Below are 23,337 nucleotides of genomic sequence, written 5' to 3' on the forward strand. Positions count from 1 at the left end.
GCTTTTGAATCAGGGTTACAAAATATTAAAAGGCCTCAGTGAAGCTTTCAAAAAGTGTTATGGGAGATCCAATTCCCTGTGTTCCCCTGTGTTTTTCGGTTGAGCACATGACTTGCCCTTGCATGTGTTTGTGACGGGTGCCCCCGGTGTGGCAGAATGAGCAGACACCTGGCGTCATCACTATTTGATAACTTGATATACTCGGGATCATACAATACATGGACTCAGCTTTTTTTACTATATTTTTTTTTTTTTTTTTTTGGGGGGGGGTGGCAAAAATGGCGCTTGTGTTAGACTGTGCGATTAAGCGCGCAATGTAAAGCGCGCAATTCCAAGTTGGTCCTACGTGTGCTCATGGCAGCTTATAGAAGACGATTGTCGGACTTCCACCCACCAGGTCATGCCTGGGTCTTTCCCCAGGCTCCATAACAGCGCGTGTAACCTTTGTTTCCGCGCTATCGATGTGAGGAGCAGGGTTCAGCCAATCAAAATGCCTGTCTCCAGTGACGCGCCCTAGCAACGGCTCATTATCCCCAGAGCGTCTGAAAGGAAAGGATTAACGAGTCAGAAGGGCGCAAAAAATCAAACATGGCTAAGACTGATCAAGACATGGAACTGCCTGAATGCTTTCATGCGTCGACAGAAGCATCGCTCCAAAGATTTACACGTGGACAAAGGTAAATATTAAAATGTTTCTGATTTTAAATGAACTAAACTGGGCCCGTTCTGATATTAACTTGCTGCTCGTCTTGTCACAAGACAATGATCAGCTGTTGTGAAGATACAAGCTTGGGTCGAGATTTGATAGCTGTAATACTCTGCAACTGATGTATAACTGTTTTTTATTAGCTTATATGACATGATCGGTGATGTCAGAGCCCTACCTCCATTGTATCTCAGGTTTTGGAAGCAAACTCGTTCTGTTACAGCAGGAATTCGTAGCTCTTTTCCCAAACATAATTTATTCAAGCATTTATTGACCCATGTATCTTACGATCACAAACACACACACACACACACACATACACACATACATCCACATACATATGTACCACCACAAGTTGCGTGGATCAATACTCATGTTGTCAATAACTGAATTGTTTTGTCCAGACGAGACTAATGGGATCGGGTGGTCAGGCTTGCTGACTTGGTTGATGCATGTCATTGTATCCCAATTGCATTGATCAATGCTCATGATATCAATCACTGGATTGTCGGGTCCAGGCTCGATTATTTACAGACCGCTGTCATATAGCTGGCATATTGCTGAGTGCCGGGTTAAACAACAAACAAACAAACAAACAAAAAATTACATACCATAGTTATGTTGCTTGAATATTGCTAAGTGCAACGCTAAACAACAAACAAAGGGTCAACTGCAGTATTTGGGTCCACTCTTCGGGAGTTTAGCTTATATAAGCGTGCACGCACTAAGTTGACGAAATCCGTTAGGAGGCATTTTTTAGCCAGAAGGACCCTAAAAATTAGCTGGACATGAAAAGTATGGTCTAAAACATGTTTTTTTCATGGTTAGAAACAGCCATCAAGAAACCATATTTTACACTAGAAATATTTTGGGGATGTTTTGAATCTATGTTTAACATTATTTCAAAATCATATCCAAGAAAAAACATCCTGCCAACCACCAGAAAAGTCTACTTGTTTGTCCATGTTATTTTTTCCTTGGCCTTTTATAGCTATAGGCTAGGCCCTAAGTTGTTTGGGTATTTAAAGGATCGAGTTGTATACAAGTGGTGCCCTACCTTTAGAATACAGTACAACAAACTTTTCAAACACATGACTATACCCTATGATGTAATTTGTAGTATTTTGTTTCCATTCGCACCAGCAAAACAATACCCTGTGACATCGGGTCATCAAGTGTGCATAAGCTCCTCCCAGTGATCTATCATCTCAACACGCAGTGTCATTTAATACGCCCAGCAATGTTGAGAGTTTTGAATATTTGTTTACTAAATATAGCCTGCTACCTCACATATTATAACAAGCGTTAGTTTATGAGAGCACTTTTATTTAGCAATATATTTTTATTTCGTTTTTTTTTCGTAATTCAAGTGGCTAAACTGGTTATAAATGGGAACTAATATACATATAATATTTTTTCAGTTCATTAATTTTCATTATTATGCACAAGAATCCAGTTTATTAGGGACATTATATTGGCGCTGAACACATCCCAAAACATTGTGTACAGTCTGCTATTACTGTAGTTGGAAACCTTAGTATAGTAGACACAACTAATACTTGTCCCTATGTTAACACTACAATATATTGTCAGTTGGTCAGTTCAGACTTGTTGTGTTTGCACCGACTGCTGTGTATTAGTATGTGAGATGAGGCGAAATGGGGTTTACAGGGGTAGATTTAGCAACCAATTTTGCTCTTTTTAAAAATTACTGGCCCTTCTCCAGACTAACTGACCTACATATAAATGGTGGAGGCAACGAAGTAGCTGAACCTGTGGTTATGTAGCCACCAAGCTGAGCTTTGAAAATTTCAATCTCATTAAAATTGACCCGTCATGGGATGTCCTCAGATCTTTGTTTAGCGGTAGCGAAAACTAAGATCTGATTTTAATGAGATTGTGAAATTTTGAACTCCTCACCCCTGAAATGTCTTTACCTGCACTCTGAGATTAAATCTTGGCTTCCATTTGCCTTATTTGCATTGAGATGGGGTGAAACTGACTAGCCAGATGGGCCATCTACTTTATGTTTCAGTAAGCCCTTTGTAATTTTAACTGGCCTCGGGCTAATGGGCCAGCAGTTAAAGCAATACCTGGTTTAGAGTTGCATCCAAGATTATCGCACTGACATAACGACATGCATGCACACGCTACAGATTTGCGTAAAATAACTCTCTCTCTCTCTCCCCCCCCCCCCTCCCCCAAATATTCAAAACTCAATTACTTTCTTCTATTAACTTGCATACAGTGTGTGTTTGAGAGCTTGTAATGGACCGGACTAAAGCCAATTTTAGAGTGCTACCCCACTAAGATACCATGCAGTCCTTGTTTTAGCCCCTTAATGCCGAGCATCAGGCAGGGTAACAACAAATACCATCTTTGTAATGTCTTTTGGTATGACACAGCCTGGGATCAAACCCTTGACCTTCCACTCTCCAGGTGAATGCTCTACCACTAGACCCAAAGGGAGTCGTATTAATAGTATATGATGAAATACTTCATCTTTGCCCTCTCCAATGAGTTCTCTGTATGCTTTATACTATTTCATTTTATGGCCAACAATTTATTTTCATGACACAATCATGAAATACATAAGAAAAGGACCCCGTGAATTTCATCTATAATTTCAATGTCAAATAATTAAATTTTCGTTGTGTTCATTGAAATTCCTGCATTCTGATTAGCTGAATTGGTCACGTGTTATTGCATTCATTTCCCAAAGAATGTAAAAAATTAAGCCACGCCCACCGAATACAAATTACTGCGTGAGACCATAAGATTTAATAAGATATCATGGAACTCTGTGGAGTGGTGTCATGAAGATGTGAGGTTTCATTTCTAATCCCTCTGTCAGCTGGAGGACACACAAGACATACTCGCTCCTACATCTTCCCATGGAAAGAGAGTTAACTCACTATAAAAGTCCAGTTTCCACCCTTGCCGAACTAGGATGGAATTTCTGGGCTTGATCGTAGCGTCACCAGTGACTATTACGAGTTATTTCCCTTCTATGTCCCTCCTATTGACCAATGAGATTCTACACATCTGTTTACAAACCGGATGTCAATTTTGTTACAAGATTTTGACTGGACTATGCATAGACTTGTTAATTCCAATATTCAAGCCTTGTTCGGCAAGAGTGGAAACTGGATTTTTGTAGTCAATTAACTCCCTTGTCTCGGGAAGATGACACTCTGATTGTCTGACTCATCTTACTAATGGATTGTGCTCCTGTTTTCCGGATTAGAGTTGTTCTTTTCTAATTTAGTATTAACACTGAAATGTTACCTTCGAATCAGTCATTATGTTTATATTTTCAGTTCAATGGTTAATCTCCATAAACTTCTTAAGGACCATGCAAAAATGGAGAAGAAAGTTGGCCAAATCTACGATGAGTTTGTAGTAAAGTGGAAGGACAGAGCCCTTGCCCAAATTGGTAAGCTTCACTTTATCATGTTTATGCTGATTTAACATATCACTCATGTCAATGCATATACTGATATGTCCTTGATTATTCATGTCAATGTTTCTGGGGTAGGGTTGCCTTGCTCGTAGTTGTAGTATTGGCACGCCTCATCCCTAGGCTACAATTTGCCACTTTGATATACAATATGCATGATATGTGAACTTGTGAATCTCATTCTTGTGTCACTTTCTGTGATTTGGCTTGGCTCAAGTTTATAAACATACTCACTCCCACTCACTAATGTTACTGTTTGTGCCAATAACAGTTTTGTTTATGCATCACATGCTGAGGTGAACTGGGGTTTAACCTCAAGAATATTGCACTGATATAGTGGCAACCGCCTGTGCATGCGTGTGTGGGGCTACTTATACCAGGGCCTAGATTTTCGAAACGATCTTAGCTAAGATAAATCTTATCAACTTACGACGGGTATTGGGCTATCTTAGATTTACGACAATCTTAAGATATCATAGGGCTACGATAGTTTCGAAAATAGGCTACGATAGCTTACGATTTCTTACGATAACTTTACGATAATTTTAAGACTACGATCGTTTCGAAAATCTAGGCCCAGAACTGGCTGATTCTTGTAAGTTTTATACTACTAGCCCACTGAGATACCATGCCGGAGTTTCCATACTCCACTCAGACACAGTATACTGACTCAGCATATTTTGGTATGGTGTAGCTGGGTATCGAACAACCGACCTTCCACTCTCCTGGTCGATGTTCTATCCACTAGACCATGGAGGCAGTTTATGCATAAAAAAGTCATCTTACATTTTTTGATATATGCATTAACAAGTATTACTATTGTCTGAGGGTATGTGTCATGTTTAGGATTACATTGGTTTGCCTGTATCCCATCTAGTTTTTCTGGACTGAGCATCGATAGATGGCAACAAAATGCAACATAAGAATAACAACATGTCAGAGAGTATTAATTGTGGTAAATTAAAGTTTGCTAAATCACAGGTAGTGCACGGAGCAATGTAAGACAGCATGGTTGATATTCCGGGTCATCATACAAGATTCAACAATATTGATAACAGGGATTATAAAAAAATGCTTACCTTTGAGGGAATACAAACTCGTTATCTATCATGGCAAAACAAAGTCTTTTTTGGTTGACATTAGGCCTTTAAGTTTGACCTCACAAGCTCAATCTCTGACATCAAATTGACCTCATTTTGCATCTTGTTAAATCTTGTCATGCTAGTATTGTTGGACTTCCATCCACATGGGAATATCAGAGCTGAGACCAGTGTCCGAAATAACTGCCTGCCTGCCTACCCGTGGCTGATAACTTTTCTGTTGGGCTGCAGGAAATTTTCGACCACCTACCTGCCCGTCTGTCTTGTATGGTTTTAAAATTATTTCAAAGAGTGGCTAAGACAATTCCATGCTTGGGCTGTATAATTTTTGTTGTTGGTTTACGAGACTGACCGACCAAAAATACCTGAAATTAGAAAGGAACAAAAATGTCTTTTGACAGTATTTATTTGGGGCAACTGTTTTATAAATAGGTGAAATGAAAAAATCACTGTTTTTCATAAGAAATTGTGAATGATAGGTATACAAATCTTTATTCTAACATCAACAAAACATCAATTATCTTTTGATATCATTTTGCAATTTTACTTCAGTGACGGTATGACCTACAAGTACTACTCTGACTGCCTACAGTGATATTTAGGCAAAAATGTTTGCAAAGTTTCTAATAAAAAATAAAAGGCTTGTCTACTGGAGCTTTGCTGAATCTGGTTATGTCCAGTTAGCAACAATAGATTTCAACCAGTGACAGGTGTCATGAGAAGCTACATTTTGGTTTCCGTGTACAAACAGGAAGCAACCTGGCTTATGATGAAGTCAATTCTCTCATGAAAATCTGGATGGCCACTTACAAGGAGAAGCAGGACCTGCACAACAAATTATTAGACACCATGTATGCCCAAGACGGCCCTCTCAGGAACCTTCAAGAGTAAGTATAATGAGTCAGCTGTGGATAGGTATAGAGGATTTGTCGGAGGTAAGCATGCTTGTTATTGCTTGGTCCATGCCTGATCATTGTAAACATGCTTTAATTAGGGAAAACATTCGAATTTTTTCTTTCAACATTTGCCTAAATGATAAGAATATGTGGGGATAATGATAGCATGCATATTTGATTATTATCGGAAGGTATTTCAAGCTTGTTAAGACCCAAGAAGATTCCGGGTAGAATAGGTTTTCAGCAACCCATGCTTGCTGTAAAAGACGACTAACGGGATCGGGTGGTCAGGCTCACTGACTTGGTTGATACATGTCATCGATCCCAATTGCCTGGCTCGATGCTCATGATATCAATCACTGGATTGTCTGGTCCAGACTCGATTATTTACAGACCGCCGTCATATAGCTGGAATATTGTTGAGTGCAGCGTTAAACAACAAACCAACCAAACAATCAAGCGTGTTAAACCCATTCTTTCGGTATATGGCAAACTGCTAAAAAAAGGAACTCTGCTGACGGATTAAACCTTTAACAATGATCGGCCTGAGGGACAGCTTAACTTGATGTCTTCTCATGTAATTTTACTGTTCCTGACTGAACATGTGAAGTGAACAGCGATGTTACCCGTGAAGATCTGGTTTAGAATTGGTCTTCAGCAACCCATGCTTGCCATAAAAGGTGACTAACGGGATCGGGTGGTCAGGCTCGCTGACTTGGTTGATGCATGCCATCGTATCCCAATTGTGTAGATCGATGCTCATGATGTCAATCACTGGAATGAATGATCCAGATTTGATTATTTACAGACTGATGTCATATAGCTGGAATATTGCTGAATGCGGCATTAAACAACAAAAAAAGCTATGTTATAAATTGAGAAAAATATGTGTGACAAATTGTAAAAGTTAGGAAGATTCAGATGGAGAAATGTTCATGATCCTCATCTTCATGATCCTCATCTTCATCTCAGCTACATCAACTCAGAAGAGGTTATTGCTAAAAGGAAGGCCATTCAGTTTCTGTATGAGAAGGCAAGGAAGAGACAGGTCAAGGTGGAGAAGGAGATTGACCAGCTGAAAGAGGTGATTGTTTTTGTTTATTACTGATTTTGGTAATGACCAATGATCTATGAGGTATCAAGGATTAATTCTCCCAAGTCCTTATCTCTGCATGTGGATGATGTGTGTGTGAGTGTGTGTCTGAGTGTGTGTACGTGTGTGCTTACTCGCATGTATGTTGCTTGCGCATGTGTGCATGTGGCTACTTGTACATGTCTGCAGTGTGTGTGGCTATTCTATGGCTACTTGTACTAGTTCGGAGTGTGTGTGGCTACTTGTACTAGTCCAGAGTGTCTGTGGCAACTTGTATTAGTCCGGAGTGTGTGTGGCTACTTCTATGGCTACTTGTACTAGTCCGGAGTGTGTGTGGCTACTTGTACTAGTCCAGAGTGTCTGTTTCAATTTGTATTAGTCCGGAGTGTGTTTGGCTACTTCTATGGCTATTTGTACTAGTCCGGAGTGTGTGTGGCTACTTGTACTAGTCCAGAGTGTCTGTGGCAACTTGTATTAGTCCGGAGTGTGTGTGGCTACTTCTATGGCTACTTGTACTAGTCCGGAGTGTGTGTGGCTACTTGTACTATTCCAGACCGTCTGTTTCAATTTGTACTTGTCCGAGTGCGTGTGGCTACTTGTACCAGTCTGGAGTGTCTGTTGCAATTTGTACTAGTCCGGAGTGTCTGTTGCAATTTGTACTAGTCCGGAGTGTGTGTGACAACTTGTACTACTCCGGTGTGTTTGTGGCTACTTGTACTCGTCTGGACTAATGCCGGTTTTATTGTGCTAGCCCACCGAGATACCCCCACTCCTACTCTGAGCCAACCAGTCCTTGTTTCATCCCATGGATGGAAACACCAACATTCCAGTCGTATCCAACGACTAATGGGCCCGTGAAGATCTGGGGTAGAATAGGTCTTCAGCAAACCATGCTTGCCGTAAAAAGCGACTAACGGGATCCGGTGGTCAGGCTCGCTGACTTGGTTGATGCATGTCATTGTATCCCAATTGCGTGGATCAATGCTCATGATGTCAATCACTGGATTGTCTGGTCCAGACTCGATTATTTACAGACCGACTTCATATGGCTGGAAAATTGTTGAGTGCAGTGTTTAACAACAAACAAACATTTCTTGCTTTTAAGTGTTTGTCACATGTGTTAATAACTGTCTTACAATAAAAGTTGCACATGTCCAGGTATTCATTTGCATGTTTTCTCAAGGTTCATACAGGCTTCAAAAGGTCCCTTGAAAAAGCCTTGATTTTCAGTGTCAACCTTGATTAGCCTTGAACATCACCCACATTGCTAGAAATAACCTTGAACTTGTACAAAATGACATATATTTGTCAATAAAAGTATTATTCTTCATGACAGACTAAGGCGCCGCGATTCACAGAGTTGCATCCCTTGGGCACGCCAGAAACCTATGATTGTGGGTTCGAATCCCGGCTCGCCCCGATTATGTTTCTAGGTTTGTCTGCACCATACCCGTGTTCGTGGGTTTCACTGAAGTGGTAAACATCTCAGACCTGCTTCACTTCGGGCTTTCTTCCCACATTAACTGTGATACTGTTAAAAGCGGCGTTAAACCCAACTCACTCACTCACTCCAACAGAAGAAACGTGAAAGTTGACTGTCTCCTGTCAGTATGTAAGACAGTTCCTAACCTTGAGGTTCAAGTTAGATGAACACTCCAGTATTTGCATTGTACGTACTTGAGTGTTCATCTAGCTTGAACCTTTTGGTAAGTAACTCACCCATTTACTTGAAGTGATATTTGATGTGACAGTTTCTGGTATGAAATGTTCATTCCTCAGTTTTCACTCTTCCTTTCACAGGACTTTTTCCTGACCAAGGACAAGATGGTTCACTTCAAGCCTCAGATGGATGCAGCCCAAATTAGCCAGGACCCTCACACCAACTTTAGGGAACTCTTGGCTCACTGGAGGAAACTGGAGGCTGACGTTGATGGGGCTAAGACGTCCTACAGACAAAAACTGCAAAAGGAAAAATCTACACGAACGACTTTCATAGAAGTAGGGACTAGTCCTAGTATTATTACAGTGCATATTTGATATTAATACAATGTAGAACAGGGATTTATCAGGTCTCAAGTCTCCAACAAATGTCATTAAAAAAATCCTAAATTGGAATTATATATTTACCAATTCATGTAATAACTAATTATGGCTTTGTGGAGGTAGCATGTGTCACTGGTAACAGGACCAGTGAAGAGGAAGAGGTTTTAATGCTTAATTTTATACTTTTAGATTGAATCCTATCTCTAAATACAATGTTTAAATATGTGTGATTTTAAGAAAATAGGAACTTTAAAAAATCCCAATTTTGAACAAAATAACAATCCTTTCCTAAATTGCCTGCCTGGGGCACTTAGTTTAAAATCTTAGCTAAATCCCTGGATTTTGCGTTTGCAATTTTTTGTTTTTATGGCAACAATTCAGGTTTAATAGCAGGAGGAAGATATACATAGAGATCCGAGTGTCTTGTGTTCTCAAGTATATCAACACAAGTTAATAAAAGATTTAATCTCTTAGGTTTGCCAAGAAAGAAGTTTTGAACTTTTATCGACGAGTGTTGATATGTTCGTATCAAAAGACACAAGGTTGAGATTCTATTTATCATCCACAGTCATTCTTCCAATTTGTTCAGTTTGTAAACCATAATAACCAGTGTTTTGAGTGTAAAAAGTACAGCTAACCAGCTTCAGTGATTAGTGATGTAATTTGATTCTGACATCACGGGAACTGATGAAATACAAAGGTCTGTAAAGCATTGTGATGCAGTTCATTGTACCCTGTATCTCCTTGAAGCATGATCTCACCCAAGCAATATCTCTAATGAGATCGCTTCATTTTGACGTTTTACTGCTAGCAACATGATGTTTCTGTTTATTTCAGGATATGAAAAGATACCAGAATGATTCTGATGCTTACGAGAGGGCTCGGCTTCAAAAGCTGCAGGATGTGATGACTGCGATGATGCAATGCAGTAAAACAGTTGAGACCCAGAGGTAGATATTAGAAGCTGGCACATTCACTAGTTCATAGTACTAGACCACCATGATATTGCTGGAATATTGCTAAAGCGGGTTAAACCCCAACTCACTCACTCATGGTTCTAAGTTACGGGTCACTTTTGATATCATTTTGCTACTGTTTGTAGCATTGTGATCTGGTTATTATTTTCTCACAATGCAATCTACTGGGCACATAGGCTAACATGTCCACAGTGGATCCGTGAAGATCCGGGTTAGAATGGGTCTTCAGCAACCCATGCTTGTCGTAAGAAGCAACTAACAGGATCAGGTGGTCAGGCTTGCTGAATTGGTTGATGCATGTCATCGTATTCCAATTGCATGGATCTATGCTCTTGATGTCAATCACTGGATTGTCTGGTCCAGACTCAAATATTTACAGACCGCCGTCATATAGCTGGAATGTTGATGAGCGCAGCGTGAAACAATGAACAAAACCAAACAAACGTAAATTCACCAATGTTTTTTCACTTATACTTCCATATGTTCACCAAAAATATAGACATCAGTTCTGAAATAGATGGTACTTGAAAGGGTTATGTCTAGGTGCAACATCATATTCACATGGCATGGGATCACTGCTCAAATGATCCTCAACAATATTGTGAAAATATTTCTACCTCTAGGCATGAGATATTGGAGCCTTTGTTTGAAGAAGGAATCTCCTGCCTTGCCCAGTACAACATGCAGAAAGAAATTGACCTTTACAATGTGTTCTATCTGTATCAACATAAGTTTCCCAAGGAAGAGGTGAGCATGGCCTCTTGTGTATCAGGGGAAACATGTTAAAGGATGGGGTCATGGTGCCCCAGTGGGAGGGATGGAGTCTGGGTGTTGTGTGTCAGAGTGAGGGGGTGTTGTGTATCAGACTGAGGGGGGGTGTTGTGTATCAGAGTGAAGGGATGTTGTGTGTCAGAGTGAGGGGGTGTTGTGTATCAGACTGAGGGGGGGTGTTGTGTATCAGAGTGAAGGGGTGTTGTGTGTCACTGTGAAGGGGTGTTGTGTATCACAGTGAGGGGGTGTTGTGTATCAGAGTGAGGGGGTGTTGTGTATCAGAGTGAAGGGATGTTGTGTATCACTGTGAAGGGGTGTATCACTGTGAAGGGGTGTTGTGTATCACAGTGAGGGGGTGTTGTGTATCACAGTGAGGGGGTGTTGTGTATCAGAGTGAAGGGATGGTGTGTATCACTGTGAAGGGGTGTTGTTTATCACAGTGAAGGGGTGTTGTGTATCACTGTGAAGGGGTGTTGTGTATCAGAGTGAAGGGGTGTTGTGTATCACTGTGAAGGGGTGTTGTGTATCAGAGTGAAGGGGTGTTGTGTATCACTGTGAAGGGGTGTTGTGTATCAGAGTGAGGGGGTGTTATGTATCAGAGTGAGGGGGTGTTGTGTATCACTGTGAAGGGGTGTGTCACTCTGAAGGGGTGTTGTGTATCACTGTGAAGGGGTGTTGTGTATCAGAGTGAGGGGGTGTTGTGTATCACAGTGAGGGGGTGTTGTGTATCACTGTGAAGGGGTGTTGTGTATCACAGTGAAGGGGTGTTGTGTATCACTGTGAAGGGGTGTTGTGTATCAGAGTGAAGGGGTGTTGTGTATCACTGTGAAGGGGTGTTGTGTATCAGAGTGAAGGGGTGTTGTGTATCACTGTGAAGGGGTGTTGTGTATCACAGTGAAGGGGTGTTGTGTATCAGAGTGAAGGGGTGTTGTGTATCACTGTGAAGGGGTGTTGTGTATCACTGTGAAGGGGTGCTGTGTATCAGTGAACGGGTGTTGTGTATCACAGTGAAGGGGTGTTGTGTATCACTGTGAACGGGTGTTGTGTATCACTGTGAACGGGTGTTGTGTATCACTGTGAAGGGGTGTTGTGTATCACTGTGAAGGGGTGTTGTGTATCAGAGTGAAGGGGTGTTGTGTATCACAGTGAACGGGTGTTGTGAATCACTGTGAAGGGATGTTGTGTATCACTGTGAACGGGTGTTGTGTATCACTGTGAACGGGTGTTGTGTATCAGAGTCCGCTCATCCAGTATAGGCCCATGATGTACATTCTCTACTGTAAATGTAATTTAGAAAATGTCTTATGTGAAATAAATTTGGTCAAAGTTGAATTTGAGAAAGAGGAAAGTACCATTTATAAACCTCTCCTTTCAGGAATAATATGCCATGTCATGCCATGATTTGTTTCAAGTCCTATTCTGACTTTGGTGTGTGGATTAACATGTGTAACATATATGCATATTTTGTACTGATAAAGCCTCACCCATCTGAAATGCCGTCCAAGAAGGCCGAGGAGGATGAGTCATTGCAGAAGACACCTAAAGTGGACCCATCTGTAGAGTTAGACATTGTGTAAGTTCCCTTTCACTATTATCATGTTAATCATGATGATGACTATAATAAAAACTAATGAATCAAGTTATGGATCATCCTTGCTATGAAATTAATGACTTATCCTTGCCATAAAAGTAATGACTTATCCTTGCCATGAAAGTAATGGCTTACCCTTGCCATGAAAGTAATGACTTATCCTTGCCATCAAAGTAATGACTTATCCTTGCCATGAAAGTAATGGCTTATCCTTGCCATCAAAGTAATGACTTATCCTTGCTATGAAGGTAATGACTTATCCTTGCCATGAAAGTAATGACTTATCCTTGCCATGAAAGTAATGGCTTATCCTTGCCATGAAAGTAATGACTTATCCTTGCCATGAAAGTAATGGCTTATCCTTGCCATGAAAGTAATGACTTATCCTTGCCATGAAAGTAATGGCTTATCCTTGCCATGAAAGTAATGGATCATCCTTGCAATGAAAGTAATCACTTATCCTTCACGTAATGAACAGTTTAGTGATGTATTTACACTAGATATAACAATCAGCTGTAGGTCTCTGGGTTATGTTACATTACATGTATGTATGCTCTCTAGACCGTAATGTGCTAATTTTGTGAGATCTCTCGACATTGAGGTGTGTGTGTGTGTTGCAGCCAAGTCCTGCCAGCCGAAGACAACACTGCCGTGTTTGTGCAGACCACAGTAGATGCTGATACTGAGAAGCCAAGTGAGTTCTACACCATTTAGTTTTTGGGGGTATATTTATGCCACACTTATGATATGACGGTTGTCTGTAAATATTCAAGTATCAAGACAAGCCAGTGATTGACTTCATAGGGGCTTTTAAATGGTATTAGATGATCTACATCAACAAAGTCAGTGCGCTGGACCGCCTGATCCCATTAGTCACCTCTTACGATCAGCATAGGTTACCGAAGACCAATTCTAACACTGATGTTCATGGGGGGAGACAAGCATGGGTTGCTGAGTGAGGAGTGCATCATGGTAGAACTCCTTGGTAGACTGACTAACGACCATGTCCCGGTGTAGTGTGTGTCATGGTTCCCAGATAGGGGAACACCTTGGTAGATTGTCTCACAGCCATGTCCTGGTGAAGTGTGTGTCATGGTACCCTGATGGGGGAACACCTTGGTAGAATGACTCACAGCCATGTCCCGGTGTAGTGTGTGTCATGGTACCCTGATAGGGGAACAGGTAGGTAGACTGACTAACAACCATGTCCTGGTGTAGTGTGTGTCATGGTACCCAGATGGGGGAACACCTTGTTGGAATAACTCACAGCCATGTCCTGGTGTAGTGTGTGTCATTGTACCCAGATGGGGGAACACCTTGGTAGACTGACTAACAACCATGTCCTAGTGTAGTGTGTGTCATGGTACCCTGATGGGGGAACACCTTGTTAGAATGTCTCACAGCCATGTCCTGGTGTAGTGTATGTCATGGTACCCTGATGGGGGAACACCTTGGTAGACTGTCTCACAGCCATATCCTGGTGTAATGTGTGTCATCATACCCAGATAGGGGAACACCTTGGTAGACTGTCTCACAGCCATGTCCTGGTGTAGTGTGTGTCATGGTACCCTGATGGGGGAACACCTTGGTAGAATGACTCACAGCCATGTCCTGATGTAGTGTGTGTCATGGTACCCTGATAGGGGAACAGGTAGGTAGACTGACTAACAACCATGTCCTGGTGTAGTGTGTGTCATGGTACCCAGATGGGGGAACACCTTGGTAGACTGACTAACAACCATGTCCTGGTGTAGTGTGTGTCATGGTACCCTGATGGGGGAACACCTTGTTAGAATGTCTCACAGCCATGTCCAGTGTAGTGTGTGTCATGGTACCCTGATGGGGGAACACCTTGTTAGAATGTCTCACAGCCATGTCCTAATGTAGTGTATGTCATGGTACCCTGATGGGGGAACACCTTGGTAGACTGACTCACAGCCATGTCCTGGTGTAGTGTGTGTCATGGTACCCAGATGGGGGAACACCTTGGTAGAATGACTCACAGCCATGTTCTGGTGTAGTGTGTGTCATGGTACCCTGATGGGGGAACACCTAGGTAGAATGTCTCACAGCCATGTCCTGGTGTAGTGTGTGTCATGGTACCCAGATAGGGGAACACCTTGGTAGAATAACTCACAGCCATGTCCTGGTGTAGTGTGTGTCATGGTACCCTGATGGGGGAACACCTTGTTAGAATGTCTCACAGCCATGTCCTGGTGTAGTGTGTGTCATGGTACCCTGATGGGGGAACACCTTGGTAGACTGACTCACAGCCATGTCCTGGTGTAGTGTGTGTCATGGTACCCTGATGGGGGAACACCTTGGTAGACTGACTCACAGCCATGTCCTGGTGTAGTGTGTGTCATGGTACCCTGATGGGGGAACACCTTGGTAGACTGACTCACAGCCATGTCCTGGTGTAGTGTGTGTCATGGTACCCTGATGGGGGAACACCTTGTTAGAATGTCTCACAGCCATGTCCTAATGTAGTGTATGTCATGGGACACAGATGAAATATGAATAAAGAAGGAATACGCAAGGACCAAGCTTTTACCTTAGGGAACATCAATGTTCGACACAACCTTGATTGACTGTATCAACAAATATCTACAACCTGCATCAATTTGAACATACCCCATACATTAATATGTGACATATATGACTGAAATACCATCATTCTTACAGAAGCATCAAGATATTCCCGTCATGTGATGTTTGCCACCCCGAATCCAAAAGACGTCTGTTACCTGCCTGACGTGGAGATTCCCAACGTTGTGACAGACCGGAGACAAACAGCTGCTCCCATCATGAAGGAGACAACGGTGGATAATCATAAAGACCTATGTTAGTATTATTTGTTGTGTCAGCTATAGGCGCTACCCGCAGTCTCTATTGCATTGTGTATGACCTGTCCTATTTTAAACTCCGTTGTCATCTTGTGTAAGGTACATGGGGCCGCAGTGGTGCAGTGAGGAGGCTTTCGCGCAGCTTTTGACAATATTCTTGTTTGTTTGTTGTTTACACCGCCTTCAGCAATATTCCAGCTATTTGACGGCGGTCTGTAAATAATCAAGTCTGGACCAGACAATCCAGTGATTGACATCATGAGCATCGATCCACGCAATTGGGATCGATGACATGCATCAACCGAGTCAGCGATGTAGGAATCGAAGCTGGGTCTTCAGAGAGACGAGCGAACGCTGTAACCACTAGGCGATTCGCTGTGCAGAGTTGCGTCCCTTGGACATGCCAGAAACCTATGATTGTGGGTTCGAATCCCGGTTCGCCCCGATTATGTTTCTAGGTTTGTCAGCACCATACCCGTGCTCGTGGGTTTCACCGAAGTGACATAAAGCAGTTTTCTTTTTTTAAACTGGACATGATTGCAACTGTTTGTTGTTTATCGCCGCACTCATCAATATTCCAGCTATGAGACAGCGGTCTGTAAATAATCGAGTCTGGACGCTGACTTGGTTGATACATGTCATCGAATCCCACGCGTGTCCCCCAAGTTTCTAATGACATAAGGTGTTACTGATAACTGACATGCATTTGGGAGGCCTAGTGGTTTGTTTTTGTTGTTTAACGCCGAAATCAGCAATATTCCAGCTATATGACGGCGGTCTGTAAATAATCGAGTCTGGAAAAGACAATCCAGTGATTGACATCATGAGCATTGATCCACGCAATTGGGATCCATGACATGCATCAACCAAGTCAGCAAGCCTGATTCTGTTCATCGCCTTTTACGGCAGAATGTTGCTGAAGACCTATTCTACCACGGATCTTCACGGTCTATTATTTGTTGTATCATGGGTAGAATTTAGAGGTTAACATGTGATTGTGTGGGTTTTTTTTATGGTTAATATCCTGTATTAAGAAAAAACATTGTATTTAGTATGCCTTCATTTATGGTAGTGGGACAGTGACAGCATTCAATATAGTTCAAACAATAACCTGTTTCTTAATGGCGTAACTGGATACAGGCAGAAAGACAATTGCCTTTACATATTGTTTCTACTTGCCTTTCGTGGCAATCCATAGATCTGCCCGCTAGAGTAACTGCCTTTTGTCAAAGGGAAACTACTCTAATACTCGTGTATGAGAATTCACGTCTGTTTGAGTCTGACTCTCCTGTCATATAGTGCAGAGTCATACATACTCAAAGCTCCAAAAGACTACCTGACCTTTCATAGTTGCATCTTTATCTGTATATGACTCCAATGGATACCGTTTTTATTGGTTTTCTTTCCGTGGCTTTAATCTGCTAAGAAACCAAACCATTATATGATAAATACACTTTGTGTCAGATCAAGTGGCAGAATGATAAAGGCCCCTGCAAGTTTTGTTTATTTGCTGGAGGGATGGTTATGAAAGAGTTCTTCAGACACTGTCGAGAATGTTTTCCAAGCAAAAAAAAGGGGCGGTCAGGTAGCCTAGTGGTTAAAGCGTTCTCTCGTCATTGCTAAAAGCGGCGTTAAACCTCCCTCACTCACTCACTCACTCACTCACTCACTTTCTGCATAGTTGTGAAGCCTATCCGGTATTGGAGCTTTTTTTTATGGCAGATATAGCAATATCTGTCACAACTTACAATCAAGAGTAAGCAAATAAAAGTAATAGATAACTTTTGTGATTTGTGTATAACTGTAGCGTGTTCAATCTTATGGGAATCATTGGGTCTTCAGGGGCGGTCGGGTAACCTCGTGGTTAAAGTGTTCGCTCGTCACGCCGAAGACCTGGGTTCAATTCCCGACATGGGTACAATGTGTGAAGCCCATTTCTGGTGTCCCCTGCAGTGATACTGCTGGAACATTGATGAAAGCGGCGTAAAACCATACTCACTCACCCATTCACAGGGTCTTCTCCTCTCACAGTGACCTTCAACATTTCACCAGCCTTTTGAAACATTTACTATCCTCAGGCTGGCAGAACAGCATTAGCAACTAACATTTTTAGTTAACTAGTCCTTATAATGATCACTAATAGCGAAACCCTCAATAATGGCATATTACTACTAGTCCCTATGATACCTTAACTGTGGGCAGTTTGGCAAGGACTATAGGACCAGTGCCAATTTCTAATGCTGCAGAACAACTTTTACTTTTGGACATGATGACATCACTAAAGATAAAATGAATCAATTTCTGTTTCAGCGGATTCTGACTCTGATGATGACCTGACTCAAGGACAGCACAAAGATGCTGATCTTGGAAACATCGCACAAGGCCAGAAGGTGAAGGTGTATGCTGTCAAGGCCTTCACGGCCCGCTCTGACGATGAGATCTCATTCAAAGCAGGTATGTTGATGGAATCCACTCTGTCTGTGAAAGCCAACATTCAGGCCCCCTCTCTTGATCAGCAAACTATGCTGGTCATAAGAAGCTTGGGGCACGGGTGGCCTAGTCGTCTAAGGCGCCGCAATTTGCTGTGCAGAGTTGCGTCCCTTGGGCATGCCAGAAACCTATGATTGTGGGTTCAAATCCCAGGTTCGCCCTAAATTATGTTTCTAGGTTTGTCAGCACCATACCTATGCTCGTGGGTTTCACCAAAGTGGTAAACGTCTGAGACCTGCATTACCTTAGGCTTTCCTCCCACATGAAGCTGACACGCCATGATATAACTGGAATACTGATAAAAGCGGCGTTTAACCCAACTCACTCACTCACTCATAAGAAGCTAATTGGTCTTAAGGTGAGGTGAGGTCAAACAGGGTTTACAGCGATAGAAGCTAACATTTTTAGACCACATGTCCTTATAATGATAACATATAGCAAGACCCTTACAAATGGCAATTTTGTACTAGTCCCTTAGGATGCCTTACTATTGGGCAGTTTGGCAAGGATATATAGGACTATTGCCAGTTTCTGTCGCTGGTTTAGCATTGTGTTCAAGATTATTGCACTTATATTGTGACGTGCATGCACATGTGTGGCTGGTTGTACTAGGCTGGACTGTGCTAGCCCACTGTGATATCATGCCGCAATTTGGCATCAATACCCCAATCAGACACAGTATACTGACTCCGAGGCAACCAGTCCTTGTTTTATCCCCTTAATGCAGAGCGCCAGGCAGGGTAATAACAAGTACCACCTTCTTTTGGTGTGAAGCAGCCTAGGATCAAACCCCCAACCTTCTGCTCCACAGGCACCTTCTAGTGCCAGACCTTCCGCCCACAAGGACACTAGACCACATACCGGTTGGCCTGAATTTGGATGGAGTCAGCTTGCATTTTTGCTGACTGTCATGTGAACACCTCTCGGGCAAAATCTCCATTATATGATAAAGTCACTTATCTCGGCCTAACTGACAAATGGATGTCAATAACTGACTGAGTGGCCGATTTTCATCAGATGTGATATTTGGACTCTTTCAGGACGCAAGATTTATGTGACTGAATCTGCTGTTGCCGGCCGGGTCTATGGCTACTTCAAGAAGGGAAAGCTGATCAAGAGGAGAACTTACGGCTACTTCCCAGAACAACTCGTCAGCACGGACAAGAAGTTCAAGGTCAAGCAATCCTTCCTGAAGAAGAAGCTCTCCAAGCAGCTTCCCCGTGACAGTTCCAAGAACTACATCAGTTTCATGGGGAACAGTGGGTAAACAGCATGAAGATAACTACAAAGGATTACCCCTAACGGACTGGCGAGGAACTCGATATTGAATTAGAACTGTGATATGCATTTTTTGTTGTTGATTTGATTGTTACATGGATATACTTTTTACTGTTCTTATATGAACAATGTTTTATTTTACTTGTGTCTTTGATAGTATTTTATGATGTATATTACTGGAGGGAAGATCTTGAAGATGATTTATTGCAAATTTTGTTGCCATGGTCACAAGAATATATTCAGGTTTTTGTGATGAAATGATTGTGTGAAAGATAGATGAAGATATGAATTGTGTCTTAATATGTTTCCTTGGATTGTTTAAGTATGAAAGATACCTCAGTGACAATAGAACTTGCCATTCCATATTAAAGGTATTGTTATAAATCAGTCCATAAGCTCACATATTAATCTGGGGTTTTATTGGTCAGCCTATAGAGCTGTGTACCACACGAGATATGCAATGCGCTGCGATAGAGACTGACGATACCACTGGTATCACGATACACCACAAGAAATAGCAAGGAATGATGAAGGGAAATACCCATGATGTCTTCTGAGATGTGTTGACATGTCATTTTTCAGCTGTAAGATATAACAGCTTGACACAATCCGCATACCATTTTTCTGTTGGAGGAGTTTTCAAACCCAAACACGAGACGTAACTGCAGCAGGAGCGTCAACTATTACCACCACATCCTCATGTTCAACCTTGCTTACAGTGGTGCTGTTCTACTTCCAATAATACAGGAGGTGTCCAGCAGTTTCTATTCTATGTAGCGTATTGCGATCTCACAAACTGACGATTCAATTATCGTCTGTTCCTAGGTACTGATGACACGTTGGTATCGGTGAAACATTACACCCCTTTTAGAATATAAATAATTAAATGAGTTACGCTTTCAAGAAATTGGTAGTTGACCGAGAATGAGTTCTATTTGATGTAAAGGGGGGCTTGGCTCCATTATTAGACACATCAGTCGGAGCTATAAAGTCTTAGTCTGTTTTCTGCAAGCCGAACCCAGTAGTGTGGCATCAGTGGAACCCCACGGACAGAGGTGCCAGACTGATGAGTCACCCCCCTTGTAGGGAATGGTAGATGCTTCCCATCCCAAGATGATTCAATGAATTCTTACAGCAATAGGACCTTCCAACATGGGAGATCAGTGGGAGACATCATGTTCCTCCTTTGATTTGGCAGGATTGGTGTAGATTGTAGCTTGGTGTAGGAAGGGGCACGACGGACGGTTTTTCTGACAGACGTTTTTTATTCTCCTTTCGACGGTATCAACTCCCCCCTCTTCTGAACCTGCTACAGTTTACTTGAGCGATGGTGAATGGTCACTGGCAGGAACCTGATGTTAACCACAGGTCACCCATGTTCAGAGGATCCTGTTGCAGTAAGAATTCAGATTGACCTGTCTTGGTGATGTGAAGTTTCTCATGTTCCCAGGATTTTTTTAATTTGCCCCTTTCGGGTTTAAATTGATAAATTGATCAATGTTTAATGTTTACAGAACTGTTAACCAGAATTGTAAACCAAAAATTCTTGTTTATTTATGAAAATATTTAAGGTGACTCCATCTACCAATTTCTTGAAATCTGCATCTACCAATTTCTTGAAACATAAGTTAACTTTACACTTGTCCTTGAAAGCAACTTTTGAAATCCTACAAACAATATCCAGGCATCACACAAAAATTAATATACTATGTAACCAAAAATATTTGTTCTTGATGCTATGTAATATCGTATCTTATATGTCCTTGTTTTGCCTGTATTTATCATGATATAGGGAAACAATTCCTAATGTAGTTATAAGATATAGGAAAAAAATAATAAGATTGAAATTGATCTAAACATTTTTTTGTTATTGATATGGTGCTTATATGTGTTTGTTAAAGCAATATGTTATTAATTGTATGTTTACTATGTCTTTACAATATTCCATTGCTGGAATTATATTTGATCTTTTGGCGTGATGAGCTTTACTCTTCACCTGGTGCTGTTTTAGATCTCTTACATGATTGTTGATGCATGCATTGGAGATGATGATGGCGAAGATAATGATGTTGATGATGATGACTGGTGCTGTCTTAGATCTCTTAGAAAATTGTTGATGCATGCAATGAAGATGAGGTACTCAGGTTTATGATATTTATGATGATGATGATGATGATGATGATGACTGGTGCTCTCTTAGATCTCTTAGAAGATTGTTGATGCATGCAATGAAGATGAGGTACTCAGCTTTATGATATTTATGATGATGATGATGATGATGATGATGACTGGTGCTGTCTTAGATCTCTTAGAAGATTGTTGATGCATGCAATGGATATATGGTACTCAGGTTTATGATATTTATGATGATGATGATGATGACTGGTGCTCTCTTAGATCTCTTAGAAGATTGTTGATGCATGCAATGGAGATGAGGTACTCAGGTTTATGATATTCATGATGATGACGGTGAAGTCCATAGTGACAATAGAATGCATCAAGATGATATGCTCGTCATTCTATTTAAAATCAGATTTTTTACTCCGATACAATACCTCTCTGAATGAAGATCTTGGAGATCATGTCAGGGGAACATGCTAATCAGTCAAGCAGCATCAAGGTTTCCTATTTCTTTGTACAAGTCTGCTGTCTGAGTTCTGTATCTGTAATACAAACAGTTCCGAATGTCAATAATATATGACTTATTTCTGAGTGCCATAAGAAAAGGGGAGTACCACCAAGGGAATGTTTGTGGTCTGTATGTTAAATTCGAAATTTCTGATAACATGGTAAAGAAATTAAGCCAAATCTTTCAAAGCTCACATCCAGTTGGCTCAAGTAGCCTTGCATCCTTCATTTAGATGCGAGCAAATGATCTGATTTGAATGCTCATGTTTGAAAGTGTGGACCATAGGATGTTGCAGGCATTATTTGCTGCGTTTTATGTCTTGCAAGGTTGATGACGTTTGTGATGAAAATGGTGTGCAGTTAGGCCTATTGCCCTCTGTTGATGAACTTTGTAAAAGACAGATATCTGGGTGACATTAGGGAACAAATTATCAACTCCATATTGCACAGTCATGTCAGTTTTCGTCATCAATGATGATGATGATGATGATGATGATGATGATGATGATAATGATGATGACTGTTGCTCATTGTTGATGATGTTTAAATAAGACCGATATCTGGGTGACAATAGGAAAAAACTTATCAATTCCATATTGCTGTCATGGCAGTTTTCATCGATGATGATGATGATGATGATGAGATGCAATTGTGCATGTAGAGGGTGATAATATTCATGACGATGATATGCATCGCATGTGCCCGTCTTAATAACATGCATTATGATCTTTATGATGATGATGATCATGTTTATGATAATATTATGATGATGATGTGCAGAATGTTTCCTGATGGTGATGAGGATAATACTTGTGGTTATGATAATTATGAAGATATTATTTGCCTATGTCACAGCCCCAATTCTGTGGAATGCAAATCCTCACTGTTTCACTCAGATGCACTGAAGCTCTTGAAACATTTCAGACATTTAAAAACATATCTTTTTGCGGAGTCACAATATCTATAGAAGCATGTTTTGAGCACCAAAAGCAGAAGGTTAGGTGCTATAGGAATGAATTATTTTTATTACTATAATTTCCAATCTTGTTTTAAGGAGCCTTTGGTTTGCCATTTGATTTTCTTCAAGTCATAATTGATATATATATATACATTGAGCATCTCTGACATCATAAAAGTACCAGTCCTATGTTGATGAAGATTACACTATTCCTCTATTGAGGATCTATGTTAATGGAACATAATTTTACACTGTGCTAAATGTGTTATATCTTGTGAAACAATTACTCAGTATCATTGTCTTTCACATTTACACCAATAAAACTCTGAAAATCATATTGTTTTGTTTCATTGAATATATTCCAGCCATCTTAGCTTTACATGCACTGAGTGACCCCAAGGCCAGACAATGCTTACAGTTTTACTTTGAGTTATCTGAGGGAGAAAAAAAATGAGCTTTCAAAGTTTACCAATGCAATTAGGAAATTAGGTTTGTTTGTT

General features: G+C 41.1%; 1 protein-coding gene across 1 annotated transcript; it reads left to right on the plus strand.

Moving 5' to 3' along the window:
• The first annotated feature begins 588 nt into the window (after positions 1 to 588).
• LOC139455396 (uncharacterized) lies at positions 589 to 19,240 on the plus strand. The gene is made up of 12 exons (XM_071236952.1): positions 589 to 677; positions 4,027 to 4,142; positions 6,018 to 6,153; positions 7,135 to 7,246; positions 9,056 to 9,253; positions 10,136 to 10,248; positions 10,899 to 11,022; positions 12,525 to 12,619; positions 13,258 to 13,331; positions 15,323 to 15,481; positions 17,794 to 17,937; positions 19,014 to 19,240. The coding sequence occupies exons 1-12, from the start codon at positions 589 to 591 to the stop codon at positions 19,238 to 19,240; spliced, it is 1,587 nt and encodes a 528-aa protein (XP_071093053.1).
• The last annotated feature ends 4,097 nt before the right edge of the window (positions 19,241 to 23,337 follow it).

The sequence above is a fragment of the Haliotis cracherodii genome, unplaced genomic scaffold (genome assembly GCF_022045235.1).
Source record: "Haliotis cracherodii isolate W230 unplaced genomic scaffold, xgHalCrac1.p SCAF_11, whole genome shotgun sequence".
Taxonomy (NCBI): domain Eukaryota; kingdom Metazoa; phylum Mollusca; class Gastropoda; order Lepetellida; family Haliotidae; genus Haliotis; species Haliotis cracherodii.

Excerpts from the sequence above, each read along its gene's own strand:
- LOC139455396 (XM_071236952.1), top strand. The coding sequence starts at position 589 with ATGGCTAAGACTGATCAAGACATGGAACTGCCTGAATGCTTTCATGCG. Across the intron at positions 678-4,026 it reads AGATTTACACGTGGACAAAG|TTCAATGGTTAATCTCCATA; the intron begins GTAAATATTAAA and ends TTATATTTTCAG. Across the intron at positions 6,154-7,134 it reads CCTCTCAGGAACCTTCAAGA|CTACATCAACTCAGAAGAGG; the intron begins GTAAGTATAATG and ends TCTTCATCTCAG.